Source organism: Ananas comosus, linkage group 22 (genome assembly GCF_001540865.1).
Source record: "Ananas comosus cultivar F153 linkage group 22, ASM154086v1, whole genome shotgun sequence".
Taxonomy (NCBI): domain Eukaryota; kingdom Viridiplantae; phylum Streptophyta; class Magnoliopsida; order Poales; family Bromeliaceae; genus Ananas; species Ananas comosus.
The window spans coordinates 2532898-2559580 of NC_033642.1; the positions used below are offsets into that span (position 1 = coordinate 2532898).

Sequence of the window (26683 nt, forward strand, 5' to 3'; positions counted from 1 at the left end):
CATGATAACAATGCAGTACGCCGACCGAATAGGTCACAGATACGAGATACAAGAACCGACCAACTAGGTCACAATATCAGATGCAACGCACTGACCGACTAGGTCATAAATCTCGCAAATAATCACAAAACCACTCTACTTATAAAACATAATACTGGGTATGCAACCAACTAAGTAGAGCAATAAAGAGATATGATATAGGTGCTAGGCTCAACATATAACATGCAAGATAAACAACAAGAAAAAAGTGAAGGGAATGTCACCGAGCGTGCACCATTGTACCGACTTCGGGTCGAAGTACCCACCTGTACGAACGTAGCACTGATCTCCCGACCGCGGAAGAAAAATCAACCGGACCTACGAAGGGTCCACCGGGTTAGTATCCAACCCACGAACACGAACCACTAACTCACAATCCCCCACATGAAAACCAACGGGAATCGGTTTTCCAAACCGACTGCCGTAATACGCAGGAAGTCCCGAAACTCGCACTCGGACTGCGCCGGGGCCCATGAACAGTCCCGGAACGCCGACCCGTACTACGAGTCACCCGCTGCCACTAAACACAATTATTCATGCGACTTGGCAGCAAACACACCACCTCACATCGAAACGATTATCGTCGGATAATCGTTCGGATCCGGGTTCTCGGAAGTGTTAAATTCGACATCGGAACCCACCGCCGCTCACCCGTCGTTTTCGAACCCTCGAAACGACGTGAATGACCAGCCAACAAGGTTCAGCGACTACACAATTTACCGTGAGGTACCGTCAAAAGAATTTCGAACCGAAAACGCGTTCCGTCTGCAGATTTCGCCGACAAACGCACCGAAAATCACCATCCGATTTTATAAAAGGCTTGGGGCCTTGGACAACCAGTCCAGAGGTCACCCGCTGCCCGCACACGCTGCCCACAGCAACCACGCAATGTAACAATGCATAAAAACCCCTGCGACTATATAAAATCACATTATTTATGTGATTTTCGAAGTTTTACGGCCCGACAGTGCAAACTGAGGGCATTCTAGCTAGGCCGAGACACCCGTTGACAGGTCTCGATGTACTGGAGGCCGTGCTCACACTTCGGAGCATGACCAGCCATTGTGGCTAGTGCGCGAGCGACGCGAAGTTCAGTGAAATAGCGCGCACAGCGCCAAAACAGCGTTTAACACGCAAACTGGGGCATCGCTGACCCCAACGGAGGTGAGCACGATGTTCAGCACGGATCAGGGATCATCGTGCTCACTTTCAGGAATGTCGGGGTGTCCTCGAATCGCTGGAAAGGCGATAGGAACCTGAAACAGTGCACAAAAACACTAATTACAGCTTACTGGAGCCTTTGGGAGCACACGCTGGCCGACTGCGGCCGGCCAGTGGGCGGGCCGGTCGGCAAGGGTTGCGGTCGGTCGGAGGGGGCTCGGGCATGTGCTGGCCGGCGGCGGGAGGCGGTCGATGGCTCGGACACAATGGGTAACGGCGGCCGGGGGAGCACTGGGGCGACGACAATCGGTCGCCGGAGGCCGAGGGAGGGCGGTGCGGCCGACCGTAGGCGGCGGCTGCTCGCAGGTTGGAAAAATAGCTCGGCCTCGGCCCTAGCTCGCGCTGGGCGACCGCAGGGAGTAGTGCGACGGCCGGCAGCCCGCAGGGACGGCGGTGGCGGTGAGCGGAGAGTCGCTGGAGAACCAAGGAGGGCGGCGCGACCGATCAAGGGTGGTGGCGGCTCACCGGCCTCGAGCTAGGCTGAGCTCGGCCCAGTCGGGTCTGGGTTGGCCGCAGGGAAAAAGGGCAACGCTAGCGGCGCGTGCGGACGGCGGGGCCGGTGGGGACGGCGCCGGAGGGGGATCTCAACCAGAGGGTGGAGGCACGACGCGTGTGGGTGACTCTAAGTGGTTCACGGCCGAGAGAAGAGGAACCAAGGTGGAGATCGGTGAAGAGGAGGCAAATGCCGGAATTCCGGCGGCCGGGGTGCGCGCACAGCTAGGGTAGGGTCGATCTGGTGACGGCTAGGGTTAGCTGGTAGCTGGGTGGACTAGGGTTAGGGTTTCATGTGTGAAACCCTAACACCTAAATATATACATAAGATGTATATTTGCAGAAAGGCCCTCCAAAGCTGAACATTTTCAACCCAGTCCCTGCCAGCGCGTGTATCTTGCGCATACACACCTCGAGGTTCGAAATCACGCAAAACGGTACATAAAATATTAGGTTTTTTCGCAATTTTTTCGTTTTGCCAATTTCGACCCCTCAGCGAACTTTTTGCGATTCCTGAAGATTCGTTTGTCGGATTTCCGATCGGATCACGCCAGGGCATTCAGCACAACTGGGGCATCGAATCTACCATTTCGTTTCGTTAGATTCAGTCACCAATTTGCAACGAAACCCATCCCTTCTCTAATTGCCAAAAACCCCTTTTTGCGATAAAATTCCTTTTCTCGAAAAATCATGCATCAAAACCCAAATCCGTCAATGCCATTGGGTTCAGGACAGTCGAACCGTCGAAAACGAGCTATCGGATCACTATGAACGGAGTCCAATACGCACCAGAAGTCATCTCCACTCATTGGCTTCTCCGGAAAACCGGAGTTACTATTCACTTTTAGTGATTAGTACAGGTAGCGTAACTTCTCCATCCTAACTCGTTTTCTCCTGAAACTTTATGAGTGCTTATATAATTACATTCCACACAAAAAAATCGTCAACAGAGGGTTCAGCTACACTGTCAAATCTCGGATATTACAATCATTCCATTATTATAAGAAATAAGAAGGAATTTCATAAAGTAGCCCGATTGAAATAGAAATAGAAATCCAAGATATCTTAAATAATTCACAGGAAAGATAAAAGTATATGATTTTTTTTTTTTTTGAGAAAAAAGTGATAAGCTATCCACTTTTATTCATTAAGATCCACCAGTGGTGAAGGTAGCAGGACCTCCGAAAAACAAAAATAAAAATAAAATAAAATACAAATACAAAAACAAAAAAAAAGTATATGAAATAAACCTAAATTATAGCTCATTTTGAAACACAACATAACTTCTTAAGAAAATTTGATTTCAACTATAATTTGAGAAAATCTAATAATTTTAATCACTGCTTAACAAATAAAATTAAAACGCAGTTAATAAAGAATTGTTAATAAAGTTATTGTATACAATAAAATTTCTAATAAGACTAGAGAAAATGGTAGAAGGTTCTTAGGGTGGGCCCTACTGGTTTGCTATAAAAAAATAAAAATAAAAAAATAAAAAAATAAAAAAAAAAAATGCAAGCAAAAAAGAAAAGGCCTGGAACAACCTCAGGTTCAACTGTTCAAAATAGGATTAATTTCTCCTCATAGAATGGAAGATTTCTACATTTCACTAGAAAGGTCTATAAGAATATTAGGTTGTTGATCCAACAACTAACCAGGCGGATTTAATTTGCAATTATGATAGGTGATGAAAAATAAAAAGTATGACATTTACTTGAAAGAATTGAGGGAGATAATAAAATAGATTTAAAGACTATTTGATTGACATGATTTGAATAAATTATGGTATTGCTAGCAAGACTACTGAACTTTAATTTATTTTTGACTAAATTACTAAGTTTAAATTTTTTACTTTAATCTTGGTGAGATGACACAAACTACGAAGACAATAGAAATGACTACTGTGATACCTCGCTTTTCAATGGGATCACCTATCCTAAAATTTCTCTAGCTCTAAACTCGTTCAATTTTCTTAAGCTCTTAGGCGTAACCATCGCCCAAAATATTTTAATCGTATTAAGAGGTTTAGCCCTTATAAGACTATTTTAAATCTTGAAGGTGTCACATCACTTCCCGCCCTAAGTCCTAATCGAAGTTCTCGTCAGACTCAAACATATTCACAAGTATCAAACAATATGAGACTCATCTGACTAGTTTTAACTAATCTTCTGGAGAGCTGCACTTCACCTACAACAGTTATCAACCGAAGAGCAACGCTCTTATCCGTTGTATGACTTTAGCTCAGCCGAGACTCATTTCACACTTTTAGTTGGTTGTTAGTTCTAATACCAGCTATGGAGTCCCATTTTCTATGAGGGTCATCCATTCTATAACTATTCTTGTTCTAGGCTCATCCAACCTTCTTATCCTCTTGGATCGAAATTCTATTCAAAATGTTGTAACTGGGATAAGAGGTTTAGCCCTACTATACCTTATATATATAAATTTTAAAATATGCGGGTGTCACAACTAGTTTGTTAATTTTATATTTTCTTAGGCAATTTTTGGTTCAAAGAATGAAGGAAGAACAAAGGATTTATTCCTCTTATTTTTCCAAACGGTATAAAGAATAGGTGAGTACTACTATTCTCCTCTTAATGGGTTAGAATAGTAGTTCCACCTATTAGATGGAACAAGTTATTCTCTACTTATTCCTCTATTAATTAAGTTATAAATAATTATAAATTATAATTAACTAATGTAATTAAATTTTTTAATAATTAACTAATTAATTTTTTAACATATTAAATTAATAAATATTTAAATAATAATTTATTTATAATTTATAATTAATTAATTATTTAAATAGTTAGCTATTTTATATGTCTTATTCAATCATTAACTAATATTTATTGTCACGCCTCGGATTGCACGTTTCCCAGGCACGCCGACAAATCCGCCGTATACAAAAGAATTTTCCCTGTATACGAAGCGATAGCTGTACCTGTAAAACATACAATACTACAAACAGTAGTATAGAGCTGTTCTAATAAAACTGGTAAAAACAGGAACAAGTTCAATATACATACATACATCCAGGTATACAAAAGCTCGCCCAGCGAGATACAACCAGTATGTATAAGAAACTCAAAAACTAGCACTACCTGTAGCTGGTAACCTCACGAACAGCAGCAACCGGGAAGGGCTCTAACTGGCAACGCCTTTGCCACGATCCGTCTCCGAGGAAGCAGCAGCCGAAACAGCAGGCTCTGCAAAAACAGGATAACAACTGGGCGTGAGAACTACTATAAAAACAAGTAGTCCTCAGTGGGTACCGTCCTAAACATCGTCGGTCTACCCACTAAGTCTACAGAAGGGAGCAAGGATAGCATGAAATGCTGAAATAAACTCTACAGCTACAAGACGCTATACTACCATGCTCTACACTAACCAACTGTAGGAAGTGTCAAATCTGACCAAATCGAACTAGGACTGTAAGCATACCCGTCCCTAGAACTGTGAACACACCTGTCCTGCCCGGTTGCGACTATACAACTACCTCCACTCTAAACAGTCCATAGAGAGCAAGTCCAACCTGCACGAACGACACCAACGCGAAAGCACAGCGCCCGTTTCCGAAGTGGCACTCGTGGGAGCTACCCAACCGAGTATGCAAGCGTATCTCTGTCGAGCTCAATCAGGCTCTCACAAGCCAAAGTCAAGTAACAGGGTTCAACTGGTCTAACAACCAATAGGTCACGTGCGCTCAGCACAATCTGACGCCCAAAACGGCAATATGGGTCTACCGTCAGCCCCGACGGCACCCAACAGTCCGGAACAGTCTAAACGCTACTGTAAAAATACACTCGGCATCCCAGCACGAGCGTAACTGCTATCTAAACTATCTGAGGTATCCACCACGTTGATACTGCGGTGATACAAAAATAACAACGGCTCCTAGAGCTAAATCAGGTAGTTTAAGCATGTGACAGGTTCAAATCGCAGGTTTTCTCCTAAGTCAAACTCAAGTCCAATATGTGTAAATATCTAGTCACAGTACTAGACTCCAATTCATATTCTACAGTTAAACATGCCAAAATCCATGAATCGAGCCATTTCTATCAACGAAACAACATAACAACACATGTCGACAATCTATATACTTAGAAGATAACCGACGATTAACCCACCTCAAAAGCTAATCCCAATCCGGCGCGACGTCGAGAACGGCGGAATCGCACCCTCGCCCGGCCTCCTCGCGATGCTACGACGACGAAGACACGCTCGAACGGCACCGCGGCGCGACGTCGACGACACCTGAACTCCAACCGAGCTCCTCTACCACGTACGGTCGAGCAAAAGGAGAAAAGAGAGAGAGCACTAACAACATCTCCTCTCTGTTCTCTCTATCCTATATAGGAAGGAGAAGGGATGGTGATATAATTAAGGCAAGAGAATTACCAAAAAATCCCTTACCTACTCAGGTGTACCGGTACAGATGGCAACCCGAGAGCAGCTGCGCGGAAACAGGCAAAGTGTACCGGTACACCTTCGATGCTGTATCGGTACAAAATGTGTACCGGTACACCCCTGATGCTGTACCGGTACAACAAGCAGAAAAATCTGCAATTACAGTTTCCAAAGCGAACCTCTGCTCTCGCGTCCCCTACTGAGTCCGTTTTGCATCTATTTCACGCCAACGAGACTCGGACTTGTCCCGACATTCTCCAGAGTTGTCGACAAGTCTCAACTGCTGTACACCAGGGATACCACATTTATATTATTTAAATAATTAATATTTTAATTTATCTAATTAATATATTAACTACAAATATAAATAATTAAATAATTAATTAATATTGACATATTGACTTATAATAATTAATTAATATTAACATATTGACTTATTTTTTATTTACCAATTAACGTCATCCTCATCATCTCATATAGTAATTTTAATTTATTTATTTATTAACTTATTAAAATATTTTTTACTAATACTTATAAATAGTCCAAACACAAAATTGAACTAATTCCTGCCTATCCCAGAAATTATACCTAAGAAAAATAAAGTTGTTACTGATTCAACTACTATGTTGTTCCTTAGGTAGTATTTGGTTGGGATATAAGGAGCGGGATAAGTCTTATTCTCTCGATATACCGCAATTGGTATTTCAGCGAGTGAGAGGATTATAGCTCTCAATGATTAGAATAAGTAGGGGTTGCAAACGAGCCGAACTCGAGAGCGAACTGGTCGGTCGTCGTGTTCGGTTCGTTTATTAAACAAGCCGAACACGAGCTGGGCTCGATTAAAGTATCGAGCGAAAAATTCACTGTGTTCGGCTCGTTTATTAACGAGGGCGAACACTGGCGAGCTGCATCACGGCTGGCCAAACAAACATATAAATTAAAATGATTAGCATAAATATATATATATAAAATAAATTAGGCAAATCTTATCCATGACTTTGATCTAAATAGTTAAACTTTACATATAAATGAATCTTTTAATTCAGCTCGCATATTATATTATTTTTTGTAAAAAATAAAAAATAAAATATATATATATAATTATATATTGTATATATAGAAAATTATATTAAATATAAATTATAATATAAATATAATATATATTCAGTCTGTGTTAATCGAGCCGAAACACGGAGCGAGCTACCCCAGCTCGTGTTACGGCCGTTTATTAAACGACGCTAAAAATTCAGCTCGTGTCTTTGGTCGTTTCTTAAACAAGCGAGCCGATCTCGAGCTCATTTCGAGCCGAACACGAGCTGGCTGGCGAACAGCGAGCTGGATTGCCATCCCTAGGAATAAGAGGGAATAAAGGTGGAACAGTTGTTCCACTCTCTTCGGGAACAAGCTTGTTTCTAAGCGGGAACAACTTAGTTAAAGTTTAAATCTAATTTTAATTATTATATTAACTTTTTTGTTATTTGTTAGAATGCATATTTGGCACCAGCAATATAGTAGAAGTTGTTTGGCTACGTGTACTATGACTTCTCAAGGGTTTTTTTAGTTTAAGGGTAATGAGGTGGTTTTTATGTGGTATTGGCCTTCTCCTAGGTTGCTTATCTGTTAGTGTATTCTTTGCGTGTTTTTCATGTCTGGACTTTTTTCGAAAATAACCCTGTAAAATTTCGTATTTGCCAAACTAACCCTGTGAAATTTTTATTTGTGAAACTAACCCTCCTCTCGCCATGTGGGCGCCACGTCAGGGATTCCTCAAAAAGACGGTGAATCGTTCACCGTCTTTGATATTTGTTGTGAAGGCGGTGAATGGTTCACCGTCTTATGTATATTTGTTGTAAAGGCGGTGAATGGTTCACCGTCTTCATAAGACGGTGAACCATTCACCGTCTTTAGTACAAATCCCTACTCTGCGCAAATCTTTTCAAGTTCATAATATGGTGTCCTTGATAAGACGGTGAATCGTTCCCTGTCTTCTCGAGGGCACAGAAACGGCGGACTTGAGAGGGCGGAAAGGGAAAAGGACGGAAAGAAAAATTTTACACTAAAGGCGGTGAATGGTTCACCGTCTTCTAAAAGCGGTGAACCATTTACCGCTTTACAACAAAAATTACAAAGACGGTGAACGATTCACCGTCTTTTTGAGGAATCCCTGACGTGGCGCCCACGTGGCGAAAGAAGGGTTAGTTTTACAAATAAAAATTTTACAGGGTTAGTTTGGCAAATACGAAATTTTACAGGGTTATTTTCAAAAAAAGTCCTTCATGTCTACCCTTTAATTATTGGTACAGTTATGGCAACAGTTTCTATTACATCTTGCTTTTGTCAATTGCTTTATGATGTGTGCCAACGTTTTTCTATGTAATGCCAATATACAATGCCCCGATTGAAAATAAACATAGTTGGTTAGTATTTATATTAATGTGGAGGTTGGTGGAAAAGACTCTATTATGGAGTCTATAAAGTGTTGCAGTGCGCCGCGTGCGAATATTGATCAGGCCGAGGAAGATACCGTACAATGATTTGTTAGAAAACTGCTTGATGAATTGGCCTTTGAAGTCAGGAATTTTATTTCGAAGGGTAAAAAATTCTACGAAAAATTGTATGGACGGCTTTGCGCAGACCATGACATGCTCGAGAAAATGTATAAGCAGTTTAAAGGCGACCACTACCTTCTATGAAACATCTCATTTTGGCGTTTATGCCAGTGGAGAAAGTGGTAGGAAACATCTCATTTTCTTCTTTTTTTTTAACCATACCAAGCTTTACCATGTAAAATTTGATCTCTATTTATTTTATTATGTTTTTACTTTATTTATTAAAAAAATTATTTTTGTAAACAAAAGAGAGCCGCAAGACCAAAATAGCATACTCGATTTTCAAGAAATTATCATAAATTTTCTTTTCTGTAATTTATAGTTTCGTTGAGGATACGACAGAGAACGACGAAAAATCATAAACTTTACTATTGACAACTATATGTATCGATTATATATATTTACCTTACATTTTATTTTAGTTTTCCAAATTATCACTGAATATTTTGCTTTTTTTTAATCTTCGAACTCTCTTATTTTCGCTTATACATTAATCACTTATACACACAAAGGCATTCTATTTGCTTCTATTTTGTTTTTTTTTTTTTTTCAGGATTGTTCTCTTAGAATATATTAAATTGTTGTAATAGCTAAAATAAATTTTTAAGCTTAAAAAGTATTGTTGGCTCAGAATCTATTAAATCATTTTGCTAGTTAAAAATCCGTTACATTGCACAGATTTCTATACTAGTATTTCTAAAATCTTAAAATAAAAAAATAAAAAAATAAAAAAATAAAACAAACTTGAACTTGGCTGGCAACGAGCGACGGGCTCGCGTTCGACACTCGTGTTTCGCGGCTCGATATCAGCTCGGCTCAGAGCTTCGACTCTGAAATTAAATGAGCGCAGCTTGAACAAATAAAAAGACTCGAAATTCATTCAAGCGAGCTTGAGTATTTATTTCGCTCGTTCGGAAATATTGTTTGGGCTTCTTTTGAAAAGCTTCGGAAAAGCTTCGAATATATATATATATATATATATATATATATTAGTATACTATATATATTTTATTAATATATATATTAATTGTATTTTAATTATTATAGACTTTAATTTATTTGGCGTCATTATTGTTCGGCCCATAAAAAAAACCCAACAGTCACAAACTGCTGCAATTGAGTCCAATTCTAATTTACATAACACTCTCTCTTCAGACTTTCACTATTGCCACATAAACTAAAATCATGGATAACATTCAAGATTTCCAAATCTTTTATTCCCCCCCTCTCTCTCTCTCTCTCTCTTCTCGCGCCTATCCATGCATCAGGCAGATCACCCTAGCATCACATTTCTTGCCAATTATTTGATTGTTGACTATTGGACATATTGCATAAATTGTCAGGTAATGGTTCTATAAATTAAACCCAGTTGATTATATATGTGAGAATTTCAATCGGCCTCGTTTAGAGCTCGAGCGTCGCGCTCGAACTTGAATTTAGCTCGCCGAGCTCAGCTCGAATTAATTTCAAGCCGAGCTTGAGCCTAGATTTAGGCTCGAAATTAATTTCAAGCCGAATTTGAGCTGACATAAGCTCGCTCGAGCTCGGCTCGTTTCCACCCCTACCTGAAACACGAGATATTAAAAAACAAAACTCCTCAGCAGTTAGTAGTTGAATTTTACATAGAAGTATTAGTATTGCAATTCATTCGTCTTCCTTTTCAAGATAGGGAGAGAGCTAAACTTGTTCCCCAAAAAGAAAATGCTATGTGAATGAAACATATCAAATTGTGTTTCCGACAAATGTAATACATTCATCGAACAAAAATACACAGGAGGGAGAAACGTAATACATTCGTCGAACAAAAAAAAACAGGGAGAAACGTAATACATTCATCGAACAAAAATAGAGGAAAAAAAAAAAAAACCAAAGCTCGCAGCGCAGCCATACGGTAAAGACAACTCTATTCTGCTTCAAATCGTCAACACTTAAATATGCGGCACGGCCCTCTACACTGTAACAACACAAGATACAACACAAAAGCAGCACGCCGCTGCTTTTATCTCCGGAAATGAATATTGACAACTGTCGGTTGCATCAGCGTCTGCTGGACGGAAAGAGCTAACGGTAAAAAAGGATGGAACAAGAACGAAGAAATTCTCTTCGGCCTCGCGTCCCAGCCGCCAGCCTCAGGTCCTATACGAATTACAAGATATTCGGTTTTTCAGTAAATAAGAAGAGCCGAGTTTTCTTGCACAGCGTTTGACTCCAAATGTTTTAAAGTTAAAACTTCATTTTCTTCTTTTTTTTTTTTACCTGGTTTAATCTTAAACTTGAGAACATTCGGCTGCCTCCTTGAGATAAATTTTATTGGATGCTCGGAAGCGTGCCTGTGCCGGTCTGTTGCCGAAATCAGCTAGAAAAGCCCAGGAAACTAACATCAGAGAGTAGCCTCAACACAAGCAAATTATACTGGAAACAAAGATAATAACATTGTTGTCTACACATGCCACAGTTCACAATGTTCCAGTAAATGCTAACGTCTGAGTGGAGATGATAGATGTAGGTAAAGCTACAAATGTCCCTCCTATAACTTTAAAAAATAAAAAGTAAAAAAATTTCTGTAGTTTAGAGCATTTGTACTTCACAGCCCTGTGATTTTGTTATAAGTACGATGTGATTTCATCTGTAGCAAAAACCATCATGTGGTTGCTACTCTGTTGCACTGCAAGAACCTCTCATTAATATTAAGCTAGGAATGGCACATTGGGTTCATGGCTCTATTTTGTGCACTTATGCATGTTGGGTTGGTTTCTAAACTCACTTGCGACTTGTAACCGACCTTTACTGGGAGACCCTTATGGCGCAAAGGAGAACAGTAACCACAGCATAACTGAATGAAATAGATAAAACCAAAAGGTAATATTTGCAAATGCGCTAAACCACAGGGACTTTTCCTAGAGGTCTCAATAGTTCCAATTTATCTAGTAATTTCCACCTTGATGCAAAAGATAGCAAAGGAGTTCCTCTAAAACTAGGGATTATTGCCCGAAAGTTCGTGGAAAAAATCACTAGGTGCTGGGAGAACACTTCAGCTTTAAGTAAAAAGGGCAAATGCCTATAAAAATATTGGCTTTGTTTTAACTTTCTTACTAAAATAGGTCTTGACAGGGGGTGTTTTCCTAAGCATCCTGAGGAAAAGGACTCACTGCTGGCTGAAGAGTGGTGAAGAACAGACTACCTAAACAGCAACTAGATGATAGGCGGCAACCTAACAAGCAGCAACACGGGCAGTTACATACTACAATAGGAACAGATCGAAGTCACCAGTGGGCAAAGGATGTTGGATTGGACAAGGGACATGGAAGCAGACCTATGGCAGGTGAAGACAACAAAAATGGAGAGCAGAAGAGGGCTATAAGTAGGCAGAATAAGAGAAAGAAGATGACAAAGAAGAAGAGGGACAGCCCTCAGGCAGCAGCAAAGAGAGAGGGAGAGAGGAAGAAAACAATTTAGGAAAAACTTTTAGCCACTGAAACCCAATATTAGTCACTAATCCATCAACAGCATAGCGGAGTTAATGCTTCTTCTTTGGTATCTATGCATAGGAAATACGCTACCAAATAAAGTGGAATTTAGCATTTTAGGTATGCCATTTGTAGCTTAAGCAATAATGCAAATTATCCTCATGTGGACAATTGAAACTGAATGTATAAAAATAATAATTTGTTGCTGCTATATTGGTGACTGAAATTCAATAAGCCTATGTTGGACAACATAAAATTTAGCAATTTAGGTATAACATTTGTAGCTTAAGCAATAATGCAAATTATCCTCATGTGGACAATGGAAACTGAATGTATAAAAGCAATAATTTGTTGCTGCTGTGTTGATGACTGAAATTCAATAAGCCTATGTTGGACAACATAAATTCAGACCTTTTCATCATACCGAAAGAGCGAGAGGTCAAAATAAGGTGACGGGCTTTGCGATTGACAAGTGTATGGCAATGAAGTCATCATCTTCTTCACAAACTGCCAGTAACAATTAACACATTAAATGCAAAAAGCTTTTTAATTACCAGACTCAATTAATGAAAGGAAAGCATGTTTTGCAGTAGGGTAAACTTCAAATACCACCCCTGTGGTTTCGTACTTTCTCACTTTAGTACCCTATGGTTTAAAATGTATCAATTTAGTGCCCTGTGATTTTATTTTCCTCTTTTCGTCAGCTTCTTCGTTAATATTTCGTTAAATTATATACAAAAAACTTCAGATACTCACCTAGCTTTATTGAATATTCACTTTAGTACCCTTTAATTTTAACTTTGTCACTAATTTAAGAAAAAAAAAATTAGTGGAATTGATAATAAAAAAAGAAAAATAAAACCACAGGGCACTAAATTGATACACTTTAAACCACAGGATACTAAAGTGAGAAAGTGCGAAGCCATAGGGGTAGTATTTGAACTTTTCCCTTTGCAGTACTACTAAATTTAAGAAAAAGATACTTGCATGACATAAATGTAATTTCAACTAAAAACAAGAAGATAAAATTAGGATGCAGGGAGATAAACTTATAACCATTAGATTATTGTTACTATATCCTACCAACAATTCAACTAATTATCCAGTATTGAAATCCTAAAATATTAAAAATAATACTAAATCGTCAGATCATGACTTTGGAAATAGAAAAAAAATCGTAAGAACAGGTTGCATGCTGAACCATAAGAAGTCTAGATGCATAGATACTACTTACAATAAAGCTGTGAATTGGAACTTTGAAATGAATTAATATTGGCTGACAAGTTTCAAACTGGCAACATGGATCCAAGGGTCCAATGAGATATAAAACCACTATTGAGTTAGCAAAATATTCGTATTTTTAATTTGCAAAGAATGGCATTATAAAGACAGTTGGTAAAGATCATGGAATTGAAACTTTAAAATAGTTAAGAAGGTCATGACCCTCGTATTTATCTGTACCGATCTGCTTGTCAAGGTCATATCAGTATCATTTCAGTACTAATCTGGCGACTCGCTAGAAGAACTTCCCAGATTCCAACAGATAAAGGCACCCACTCAGTAAGATGGACCAAAATGGCCCCCATGGGGTCATATAGTCTATACGGCTAAAGAGGAGTGACCTTCCTCTTCCTCTTCTTTCCATCACCTTTTCTTAGTACCCTCTCTCCCCTGTTCAAGGCCAGCAATTAAAGTACACTGAAGAGCATTCCCTGCTTCCAATGAGTCTTACCAAACCCCAAGCCAGGAGGAGGGGGATTTTCCTAATATTGGATCCCTAGGAGGTAAGTTGGAGTTTTCCTATATCTTTGTGGTCTTACCAAAAATCTCATAGTTGGAAGTTCTTAGTTTAAAGATGCCAAACCGCTAAAATTAATTCAAAATCTCAGTTATCTAGAATTCAAGAGTTTCGAGGAACACAAAATCATGCAAGCTTGTTGATCCTACGAGATATAGATGCACAGAGGAGGAAACCTATCCCAAAATCAGCCAATCGACTACTTATGTCTAGTACTAACATCATTTGCCCTAATCTTTAATGACAGAGTAGGCAACAAATTGTGCCTTGAACATATTATTCAAGCTAGCAACATTATTGTCGAGCCATATTTGCTGTGTGACCATGCTTGGTTCTTCATGAGTACATAATGTATTATTCCTCTATTTGGTATTTAATCTTCGAGCATTTGCATTAATTGTGGTGTTTCTTGGTTAACCTTAATATCACTTAGATACATGGAATGAACTCTTGGAGAACATGCTCGATGGCTCCAGTTAATACTTGTTGTTGGATATGTGGAGTCCTTGTTGATCGTATTTGAATTTTGAAGCCTCAGCCATGATGCATAAGAGTAACCGCTGTGCTGCCATGCTTCGTACATTTGACAACAGCATGGCATCATAACCTTGTTCTAGGTGCTTTCTAAAGAGATGGCCAAATGGAAAATGCAAGTGGACAATGTGCAAGCTACACAAATTGAGTCAAAATGCATTAGGAGCTTTACTTTGATGATAAACTTGTTTGATAAGTATTTTAGTTGTATCATGTCTTTGTACCTATCTTGCCTTGTGCATTCTTGTTTCACTACATTGTTATTTGCTTCTTTTATCTTTAGACGTGACAGGTACAAGTTGCCCCCTTCAACTGGCTGTACTCAAAATGTTTAAGGCTCTGTTTGGATAACAGAATAAGATATCCAATAATAACTTATTCAGTATGAAGACTTTCTTGTATGATTGGAAGCTAGAGTTGGATTTTTGCTAATTAAAAGGTCTTGGCATCACGTTTTGGTAAAATGACATATTTCACCTACGAGGTGAATTATCTTATTCCGAACAGATGACTAGAAGGTCAAATATGGTAGCCATTGTAGACATTTGATCACACTCCTCATCTACAATATACCAAATGCTTCTTGAATAAATGGAAGGGATATACTGAATAAGATGTTCATGCATTTGAACAAGGCCTAAAGCTTTTTCACCCCATGATTATCCACTTATGTCAATAGCTTTATGAGCGACTGGAAGTACGAGGTAGCACACAAATCAACTAGAATAGACTCATTAGCTCTATGTTGTAAGAAGAACATTTTGCTACATACGTAATAAGTTGTCGGCAAGTTTTGTATATTGATAATACTATTTTTTGTAGCAGAATTCTTGGATGTTGAATGTTGTGGAAGCAAAATAATCTTCTTGGTCCCCTAATATATTGTTAATGATGCAATACAAATCCAAGTTGTTTAGTTTTGACCCGGGTTGAGCCAAACTTTATGTTTTATTGATATGGATGTGTTATTTTTTTATTTAGTTTGGTAAGTTTGTTGAATAGGTTAAGGGAGGATCTTTCTATTAGGGCAAAATTGTTATTCTTATATAAAAGCCTACTAAGGGATTTGTTTCAATTTATTGAGTAAAATGTCTATAAATATGCCCTAAATTGTCCTTCTGTAATTAGTTTTATTCGATAAATTAATCTTGATGGTTTAAGGTTGTATTCCTACTTCTCTCCTCTCTGAGCCTGAATTGTCCATTTCTCCTTCTATTTGAACCTAAATAGCCACCTATTTCTCTCTCTTTTTCTTATTCTTCTTTTTCTTTCTTCCACTTTTCCCCACCGCACTGCTACAGTAACACGACTTACAATACTGTGCTATATTACCACCTGTTACAACTCTCTCTCTCTCTTCTTCTTCTCCCCCCTCACCGCACTGCTACATTAACACGGGTTACAGTAGCGTCTATAACAGTATTGCAAGTTGCAACAGTACTTTGCTGCATCATTAGATGTATAACTGACTAGGTTATGCTCGAACTTCCAACACCGGCATTCTTTGGGGTTCCTACTTATGCAAGTGCAGCAATTATAGCACGTTGTCACGGACAAAATATTTTCCGCTGATTTCTCCTTGACAGTGGCCCAAATCTGCTAGCGAGTTCGGATTGGTAACGGGTCGAATCAGATTGTCAATACCCAAACCCAACCCGCTGTGGGAAACTCAAGGGTTATGAAACTCATGGGAGTTATGGATGACTCTTGAGCTTTTGGTCATTATGAGGGCTCATTACTATGAAATAGTGGGTGAGTTAATATGTGTCATAATGAGAGAGTTAGTGTGTGTCTAGGTTCATTGTATCTAGGAGCTTATAAGTAGTGAGGTTTGGTTAAGGCTAAACACACAAGAGGGAGTATGTGTGTTGTAATCTCTTTTCTAAGTAGTGGAGTACTTAGTTATTTTGAGTGAATCTCTGCTTCTCTCTCTCTTTGTCATTCCCTTTGCATACTTAGTCGTAGGACGCGAAGGTCCGGACTAGCAATAGGGACGAAGGCTTGCCCATCTTCGAGCAGGAAGGCGGGCGCCGCACGGGCTTTGCGAACAGAACCGCTAAGGCCGTGACAACGTGCTTGACTCTGCTTCCAGATCAAACCATGAAAGCTCAAGCTAGGTTCCATAATATTCGGGTAGGTTTAGTCATACAGCAACACGAACATAACAAAGATCTAAGTTGCAAAATCAATGATCTAACTACAAGACTAAAGCCTTACGATAACTGAAAGGACTTGTTTGTGATCCTTACACCTAGGGAGCATAAAACCAGTCTTGCAATTAATGTCATGCGGCATCACCACCACTGAACATCAAAAACTGATTGACAAAACATCTTAGAGAAATTGCCACCTATAAAAGTGAATAAAGCACGATCCACAACTAAGCAAACACTGTAATAGGCCCTTCACGACTTTCACTAAGCTAGGAATCAAGCCCAACCAAGTATATTGACAGCTGCTCTTCTAGAAAGTAGCTGCCATGGCACCAAAAGCAGACACTATGGTGTTGAAACTAGTCTCTCCAGTACTCGTGCCTTAAATTTTTAGATATTAAAATTTGTCTGAAGTTTTAAGCTCGATGTAATTGATAAAAAATGTCAAACTAGAGGGCTTGCCATCATTAAAAGTTTTAGGAAAATGACTAAAATTTACAGTTAAACAATAGTCTTTGCCTCAGATAGAGATATGGTCTAATTCATCCATGAGGTAATCCTCATATAATTGTGAAGTGGCTACCTACCCCTGGTATTTTAGCCTCAAATGAGAGTTTATGATAATCATTGTGGCGTGGGAGTCGAGATGGCATAGTACGACTACTGAAATGAATTGTTTATTCTAATCATAATGTAAGTTCATAAATATATGACAATGCTCTATTGAGCATACCCTAGGAGCAGTCACACATATTATTGCCCATAATGCCATTATACATAGACTAATCAACTACTTGCACTCTTTAATGCCTAACTACTTATTAGGCATATTATAAGCTCAATAATCTCCTTTTATGTATTTGAATATGCCTTTGATAAGGCTGCTGTGGCAATCTAAACACCTTGCACACTAGTTCAGATAGCATTAACTATTTAACAATAATATAAGCTATGACCCAAGACCTTGACGACTTGAGATACTATGGAGTGTGGATGCTTTCATTACTTGGTTCTTTTAGATTTTCACACATATGATGTTGTTATTCTTCACACCCTAAATGGTTTTAATTGCTTATAGTGCCTTCATTGTATGTTTTACGGCTGAACTATTGCAAAAACAATCTCCCACTGCATGTCTATAATCACACTATCTTTCACTTTATGATAGTGCATATTTCGCCTTGCATGGTCAGGGAAGTTAATTTACGATTGTGTAGCACCTGCTCATTTTCTTGGGTTTGTGGCGCAACAGTCGCAATTTTAGGTTCCAAAACCAACACAAATCTCCAAAAACTAATTACAACATTTAGGTCCAATGCAATTGTAAATGCAATAAAATAAAGTCGACTATCCTAGGAAATAGGCGGAAGTTTAAAGAATAATTTCAACGTAATGATATAAAAGAAAACAAACAGTATTTTTTAGCCTCAAGAACATTCCAAAGTCATACCAAAACATGAAAGGCACTTGAAAAGCGTGCATGTAAAGTCATTTAGGCCTGAACAAAAATCGATCTCATTGAAGTAGCTGATCCACCAAAACAATTTAAAATAGCATGATATGACAGACCTTTCTAACTGCTAAATCTTAATCAAGGTAGGGGGGAAAAAATATCTCGACACTTTATTAAGTGATTCTTACCTGTGAGGCATTGCTTGCTTTCGTTTTAATGCTGCAAAGTTGATCAAGAGCATGGATATTATTGGAATGAGAAGATATGAAATTCGCATGGAATGAACTTCTTGAATTTGCATGAAAATGATCACAGAACTGCTCAAATAATGAGTACATTTCCTCTGAAGAATTCTGCAGAAAAGTGATGGCATACGTCACAAAATAGCAGACAAAGTAGAGCAGTAACAACATTAAGGGATATGGTACCTGATAGAATGAAACAATCTCTGTTGTCTCCATGTTATAAACAACAAAAAATGCAAGATGCTGATCAGTGCTTCGAGAAACCTAAAATTTTAATTTTAAACGATGCACGAATCAACAATTGAAAAGGAAAAAAAAATGACAAGCAATTTTGCTTATAATCACATTTAATCTTGAATAAGAAACTTCTTATAGGAAAGCATTCAAAACCCCACAGTTGGGATTGTGCATTTGGAGTTTACCACCATATGGTTCCACATATAGCACTCGCTATCCTATGGTTTTGCTTTTCGTTTCCTAAGGATCTGAAGTAAAATACGATACCACAGTGCTAGAGTGCAAATCATAGGATTGTAAAACACTAATTTACCACCCTACAATTTGTAAAATGTAGCAATTTGCTACCCTATTTAACAGCAAATCCTTAAGGAAAACAAAGAAAAGCCCACAGGGTAACAAAGTGCAACACTTTGAACCACAGGGTCAAATATGACGTACACAGAGGTCTAAAGATAACAATATTTACCCCTCCATCCACACTACCGAACTTGATTAGAAGGTGATGACGATCCAAGAATTGCACCTGTTCAGCCATTATGCTGTAAGCTCCTCTTGCATTAATTTCTCGGTATTTACCAAATCAAAGAACTACATAAAAGGTTACAAATTAATAGTTCCTACAAGTAAGATGTACTAAGATTGGAAAGAGCCTTCTATATGATTTCAGCATATGTTCAGCAAGTCCCTTTAAGGTTAAAATGTACGAGACGCTCTTGACTATAGGCCATTTTGAAACAGGCCCCTGAACTTAATTTCTTTTAACTGAGAATCCATCAATTTTCAATTTTTTTATTGGAGCTATTAAAGTCAAATTAAATTGGGGACTTTGTAAAACTAACTGTTTAATTAACCATTGTTCATTAGTGGTAACAAAATTCACACTAACAGCTGAGAAATAGTAAGAGTTGTCAATTTTAAAGGAATCTGACTAATTCAACAAAATCCTGAGTCAAATTAGAATGAAATAACTCAAATCAACAGAAATGAAAGTTAAGAGAGATTCAAATAGTAAAAAAAAAAATGAAGTTCAAGGGCAAAATGATTAATAGACGGCATCTTCATACACTTCTATCTACTTTTTAGTAGGTAGTAAAAGAAAGATAAAATCAGAAATTTGCACATCAAATAAGATATCATAAACGAATTTAGTTAACGACTTGATGCCTACCTTCCAAATAATTAGGTCAACATAATCTTGAAAGTGAAAATAGAACTTCTTCTTTAAATGCTGAACCCTCTGAGAAAAAAGAAATTCAATTAAGATAATTATCAACATCCCAAACATTTATCTGATTTTTAAAAAAAAATCACAACAGTACTAAGAAAAATTGGAAAATTAAACCAATTTGCAAGTTACATAGAAACTCTTTAATAAAAGTTTCTCAAGTCAAGAAAACTGATATTTCCTCACCTAGTTACTGAATCTAACTCTCCCTTGATGTAACTCATCAAATGAGTACCAATTTTAGCTAGTCACGCCTTGACCTATTATTCAACTCAATGGTTAATTAGTGCCTTAAATAAGTCAAAATTCAATAGGAAAAATTACACACTGGTTGTCGACCTTACCTCAAAGTTTTTACTTAGGTCACCGCAATTTAATTTGTCACCAATTGAGTACTGAAATTCAATTACTTGTTTCAATTGACTTACTTTGACATACATCATTCGACTTTCCAAACAAAAGGAATGATGATCGATTTGATTTAGATAACATAGCTGCTGATTCAGCTAGCCACGTGATATCTTGAAATTGATAGGACAATTGAATCATAATAGTCTTAATATGACGTGACAGCTTAAAAAACTTCCAAGTCATCACCACGTCATGAATCAGTGCCACATCATCCCTTTGTTAGGAAGTCAAACTTAGTTTGGTATAGCACCCACATTGAAACAAAAAATGGAAGTTCCGGGAATCAATTGCAACAAATTAAAATTCGGTAACCCACATGAAAGTTGAGTGACCACTTATGTACATTACACAATCATATATAACAACTTAGTGATTTAAGCACCTTCATTTAGACAAAATAGAAATCTAAAGGAATTCTAGAAGATTCACAGCTAAGGCGGAAATTATTTGAGGCCAACGCAAGGTTAGGATGGTTTGTTAAAGAATTTCTCAAGGACAAACAAGTATAGAACAGGACAATCTGAAAACTACTCAAATCAAGGTTTGAAGGCAAACCGAGGTTGAACACCCCTAGGAAAAGCATTAAGAAATGCAAGTTGCAAACTTCATATCCCACTCCAATCATCCAATAACATGTACATCGGTATAAATATAATGTGCAAATTGGTGTCCAATTGTCTGATCCTTCAAATTCCCTATAATGCAACACAAATTAGAAGAAGCCCTATTCAAAATTTTCGTCAACTCACGAAATCTTCAAGATGTGTCTAGCATTGTGATACCAAGTATTGGCACAAAGAGCAAACTAGTTGATAGGAGAAATAAAAGATCTATAAAATAACAAACAGTGAACTGGAATCAGTAAATAAAGAAAAAGAACAAAAGTTCACCTGCGTCAAGAAAACAAATGATCTATTAGATGGTCATGACAGAAAGAGATACTTTTCTTTCAACTTTTCTTTCATCTCTTTATATTGTTCAATTGGTTCTTGACCCAATACATGCATGTCTCTCAATATTGATTGCTTGAATTTCCTTACTGTCTCCACCTTAGAAAATAGCAACCTTTTGACATATCATATCACTCTAAATGCTTGTTCATGTAGGCTGGTCAAGTCCTTCAGATCTAATTTTTGCCAAAACATGAGTGAGGCTCAACTTTATTTTTCAAGTGTGTTTCAAGGATTTAAGCATCATGGCATAGGGACATGTCGTGAACTTGCCGGTACAGTATGGCACAGTACGTGCCATGCCACGCTGATGGGTGTTGTTGACAAATACACCTATGTGCCTACAAACTTCAGCGTGAAATATTTATTTTCTTTGGCACTAGTATATTATAAATTTATAATTGCTCTATATATATTCTATATCAAATTTTTGTACTCTACTGATGAAATTACTAGCCAATTAAAAAAGAAAAGGATTTTTGAGTTGTCCTATCGGCACAGAGGTTGTATCGTGCCAATACCTTGTTGGCTGGTACAACATATTCTGTGTTGATGGGCACTTAAATCCTTAGTTACTCCCCAATCCAGATTTCCTTACCTCCAGCGACCAACACAATCATACTTATATCAAGCATAACCACATGTTGCAAGATATGTACGATGGGGTGTAAGCACAACATTTTGGAGACTGAACTGTATTACAAGGATAAAGATATTGTTCCTCAATCTCCTCCTACACAAGGTTTTCTTAACCAAACTGATTCTCTGTATAATGAACATCAACCCGATCAACAACTTGTCTATGTTCCCTAGGCACAACAGTGGTTAAGGGACTCTTCTTATCATTATATCAACCTGATCAACGACTTGTCTACATTCCCTATGCACAGCAATAATTCAAAATTCTAATCATGCTGCAAATTATGAAACTCTCGAAATTCTGAACATGTTGCAAATCCTGAGTATAAAATTTCGACCGGTAGTACGGCAGTTCACAACAACATCTACTATGCATGTGTCCTTTAAGAGGTCAATCTACACACATAGCAATGTAGCAAGGAAACGAAGCATAAGCTCTAATACCAAGATGACACAATAAATCCTTTAGAGAGGTCCTATATTTGATGCAACCAACTGAAATAAATGCATTGAATAAAATCAAGGAACATGCTTGAATAATTCCTATGCCAACTAAATGCAATGAACTAATTCGAGCATTACATGGCGTATCAAGAAGAGATTTAGAATTAAATAAACAATTTCAATTTTCAACCAAAAAGCTCTGCATATCCTATATTTCGTGGGTTAGTTTTAAATTTCGAATAATTGTTGGTTAAGGATGAGATGGAATCATGGAATCTCTTCATTTAAGGCATTTGTTAAGATTGTTTAGATTTAAAAAAAAAAATCAAATGATGATTGTTGAAGGGTTGGGTAGAATTCTTTACTTCAAGGAACTTGTTTCAATTTAGAAATATATTATAATTAATAAACAAGCTCCCTTGGAGCTAATGTAGTAAAGTTATGAAAGAATGAAATTCTTTTAAATTATGGTATATAAGTATCTTCTCTCCTCCTATCCGGCCTGGATTAGCCGGTATTCTTCTTCTTCCCCTTCACTCTCTAGGCCTAAATTGGCCAAGCTTCCCGACTCTCCTTCGTTATCTTATATTTGTTAAGCAAATTAGAGTTATTTTCGAACTTTGGATTGCATCAGGCAAATAGAAGACGAGCTCAACACTGTAAGTTTTAAACCACATCAACAGTTGATGCACAGGCGTCGTTGGCTGCTTTCTAACAATCTCAGCAAAAGTGCATAATAAAACCCAAATGGAAGAAAATGGGAACTATTTATAATTTAGATCAATTTCCAGAAGTATCATGGTAAGTGCTTTAATTTATGGCATCTTTCCAACTTTACAGCGAATGAAGAATTACATCAAAAAACTTCCAAAAAAATCTAAAATAGAGTAAGCTACATCGACAGACTAATCTTGCCCCAGTCTGAATCAACTAACGCCTAATCAACTAAAATTGTTGTTCTTTTTGATGTGCGAAGTAACATTAAAAGTTAGGATTGAAATATTCCATCCAAAGGAACAAGATTCTTTGTCTACAGCAAAAATAAGGGAAGATTATTTGCTTCAACAAAATAAGAGAAACAGCAACTATTACTAGGTATTCGTTCTGATGGATATGAAGAACCAGGGAATATGCAAGTGTTATTTAATTTCACATTAACATGCAAACCGCCCGAACAGCTCTCTAAGAATATAGAAGCACTAAAATTTGAGCCATGAGTTTTTCTCTATTTATCCTTGATCAAAATGTTTAGGTTTTGTGAGGGCATAGATAGACTAGGGTAGGTTAAAACTAACTAAAACTGCTGGCTCAAGCTAAAAGGATCGATATCTTTGAGCATTTAGGAGAACAAGCATCCGTTGGCTAAGGCTGAGACAACTTTTTATTCCCTAGATAAGTTGAATCGTGGAAAAAGAGTACAAGGATTTGAGCATTTCATGTGTTCAGTGTTTACATGAAAAATTGATGGACTAATGGAATATGCTTGTCACCCAACCACGCCTTTCAGATTGTTTCATATCCAGGTATGGCAAGAAAAGAGTATTCATAAAAACTCAACAATAAGCATACTAAGCAAGTTATATGATAGACAAACACTAAAGCCAGGATAAAGGAGAAATAAAAGTAAAATGAGCTTAAATTAAAAGAAATACCATAAAATCACAAAATAGAGAAAAGAACAATTCTTATTGTCTCTTCACAACAATCGCTAAGCTTTGAACTTCTACGAACATAAACATCCAATTATAGTGTACAGTTCAAAAAGTAGAAGAATTTAGTATGTATAAATCGAATAACTAAACAAAAGGTATTAATGCAGCCTACCAAAGTTTGATCTGCTTCCTCATTCCACGTTTTGCGAAAAATGAATGAAAGCAATCTCTGCTTCATACCACTAAGGAAAGAACTCCCTTGGGTAACCTGAGGGTGTTGAATACCATTAGCTACTTGAGTTGATAACTCATCTGGCTTAGTTTTATCCACAGTTCCTATGCACTGAAGCAGATGTATAGAGGTAAAATCTTTCCCATAGAAAGGATGCGACATAAGAATAAAGAATACTGGAGGAGAAAGAATAAGGAAACTAAGTATTGTTAGACTTAAGTACATCTTGCCTCCGATGCACACTAAGAACTAAGAAGGTAGTATAACTCAGTATAACTCAGTAAATCTTAATATACAATAAGCTAACTTAGTGATGCCTTGACAATGAAATTAAACTGCACATACAATAGAGGAAACTTTCTTGTGCTACATGTCACACTAATGTTGTAATAAAAGTTGAAATAAAGTGATAATTTCCTACAACCTCAAAAAATAAACTAGCAGCATTGCTAGTCACGATACGATCGCATGTGTAACATCTCAACCTTGAAGAGCTAATATGGATGTTTTCAAAGACAAGTAAAATAAATAAGCAGACACATGAAAAATCATCACAAGATGAGCGGTCCAGTGCCAAGACCAAAAATAATACCAAAAATCATCACAAGCCACAAGGTCGAGTACGTTGAGCTTGACTAGCTAACCAAGATGCTGGCTCTACCAACAAGGTAGCCTAGTAACTAAAACAATAGTACATGAGAACGCTAAGCATATTACACAAGAAACCAAATCTTATTACACTCACAGTTTGCACATGAATACTAGATTAAAGAAGGAAGTTATTACCTGCGCATGCGAGTGAAGAAACAACTGGTCATCTTCCCTGCAGAACGCGCCTATATTCCGTACCTCAACAAGGTTGCCAGAATCCCGAATTTGTAGGATATGTATTATTTGGTACCGTAGGGACACAATGCATAATAGATCCTCATATAAGAAAGCACCCATGCTATGAGGAAGGTTGACAAAATCGTTGCAAAAGGCCTTCTCATCTAGTACCATCCCATCTTCCAGTCTAATAAAAGTTCGCAACAGTTGATGATCAAGAAAAGGAGGAAACTAAAAATTTACCCTTACAACAGAATTAGGAAGAATATCACAGCGCATGCTATGAGCTATCCAAAAGCAAATCTACCTCACAAGGTAAAATGTTATTTTCTCTATGGAAGGTACTCCATGAATCGCACCCTCGGTGGCAGGCGTGTCATGGCTTTGCGCGGTTGACGTCGCAAACAAGCCGAATTGGAGATTTTCTAAATAAAGAAAGAAGTCCTTACAAATAAACTCATTGGTGGATGCAAGAGGGACACAGCAAATCTGGGTGAAAAAGCTATCAAACTTCTTTGCTTTCGGAGGCAGATCATGAGAATCACAATCTTCTTCTTTGCACGAAAATGATAACCACGTGGGCCTGTATATGATCAAATCTTGATGATTCCTGCTAAAACTCACGAGGTACTGGCCATCATCCGTAAACTTGCGAAAGGAATGGTCAGGGCAATCAATATCGTATATAGTATAACTTGGACACATATTCTCATAGAATTGCCTGACAACATTAACCTGTAAGGAAAAAGCAGAGAAAAACCGAGTTTGTTCACATTTGCTAAGCTAACAAATAAACGGGGAAGAAAAATTTTTCACTACCGAGCTATATGTCATTTCCACAACAAGTTCAAACTGACAAGATGCGTTCCTCACAGTTCCATTTTTAAAACGAGTTCAAACTCAGGAATCCTAATTTCTTACAGAACCAACGGCTCTCGCAAAAGAAAAGAAAAAATAAAGGAACCACAATGTTTACAAAGGGACATATTCATAATATGATTATCAAGCGAAAGCAATCAGGTTTCTGTTAAATGCATGCAAAAAAAATTTCATTTCGGCCGCAATCATTTGGACGAGAAGATCATCAACAGGAAATCAAACAAACACCAGAGAGTTTAAACACAAAAAGGAAAAGGAAAAGAAAAGGGGGGGAAGAGAGAGCGCAGCGAAAGCGTACACTGGCCCCAGGGCGGGGGGTAAGAATCTGGCGCTCGAAAACCCTAGCGGCAACATTACTGCTCCGAAACATCAGTACCGTGGGCACCAATGAGGAGAAGAGCGCTCATCCCTCTCGAGCATCACGGAGATTCGTGCTTTCTGAGCGTTGGCGTCGGAGAAGTTACCAGTAAAACCAGGAGTTGCGGGGAGTGCGCTGATGAACCTCGAAAGACGAAACCATGAGAGCTTGAAGACGCCGGGCTAGGGTTAGGGTTCCGGCTCCTACGAATGTGCAGTGGAGGAGCTAGGGTTAGGGTTAGGGTTAGGGTTTGGAGACGAGGTTGCGAGGGGCAGGTCGAGGAAGATACAGAGAGCCGTGGCGGGTTGCTTAGAGGAGCAGATGGAGGAGGAAGCGGCNTTATGGCACAAGCGTTTAGCTCATATCTCTTTAGAGAGAATAAAGAGGTTGGTAAAAGAAAAGAT

General features: G+C 38.1%; 1 protein-coding gene across 4 annotated transcripts; it reads right to left on the reverse strand.

The window, feature by feature from the left end:
* On the reverse strand, positions 10376 to 26611 carry LOC109727170 (light-mediated development protein DET1). Of its 4 annotated transcripts, none has more exons than XM_020257112.1 (11): positions 26220 to 26611; positions 25350 to 25777; positions 25001 to 25229; positions 24155 to 24250; positions 19830 to 19898; positions 19128 to 19184; positions 18605 to 18685; positions 18365 to 18529; positions 12650 to 12745; positions 11028 to 11127; positions 10376 to 10907 (listed from the first exon to the last, which is right to left on the reverse strand). In XM_020257112.1, exons 1-11 carry the CDS (start codon positions 26289 to 26291, stop codon positions 10771 to 10773), a joined length of 1530 nt encoding a protein of 509 aa, XP_020112701.1. In that variant the 5' UTR covers positions 26292 to 26611; the 3' UTR covers positions 10376 to 10770. The 4 variants fall into 4 exon arrangements, with proteins under 4 accessions (XP_020112701.1, XP_020112700.1, XP_020112702.1 ...); XM_020257111.1 differs by having other exon boundaries at positions 24155 to 24325; XM_020257113.1 differs by lacking the exon at positions 12650 to 12745 and having other exon boundaries at positions 24155 to 24325.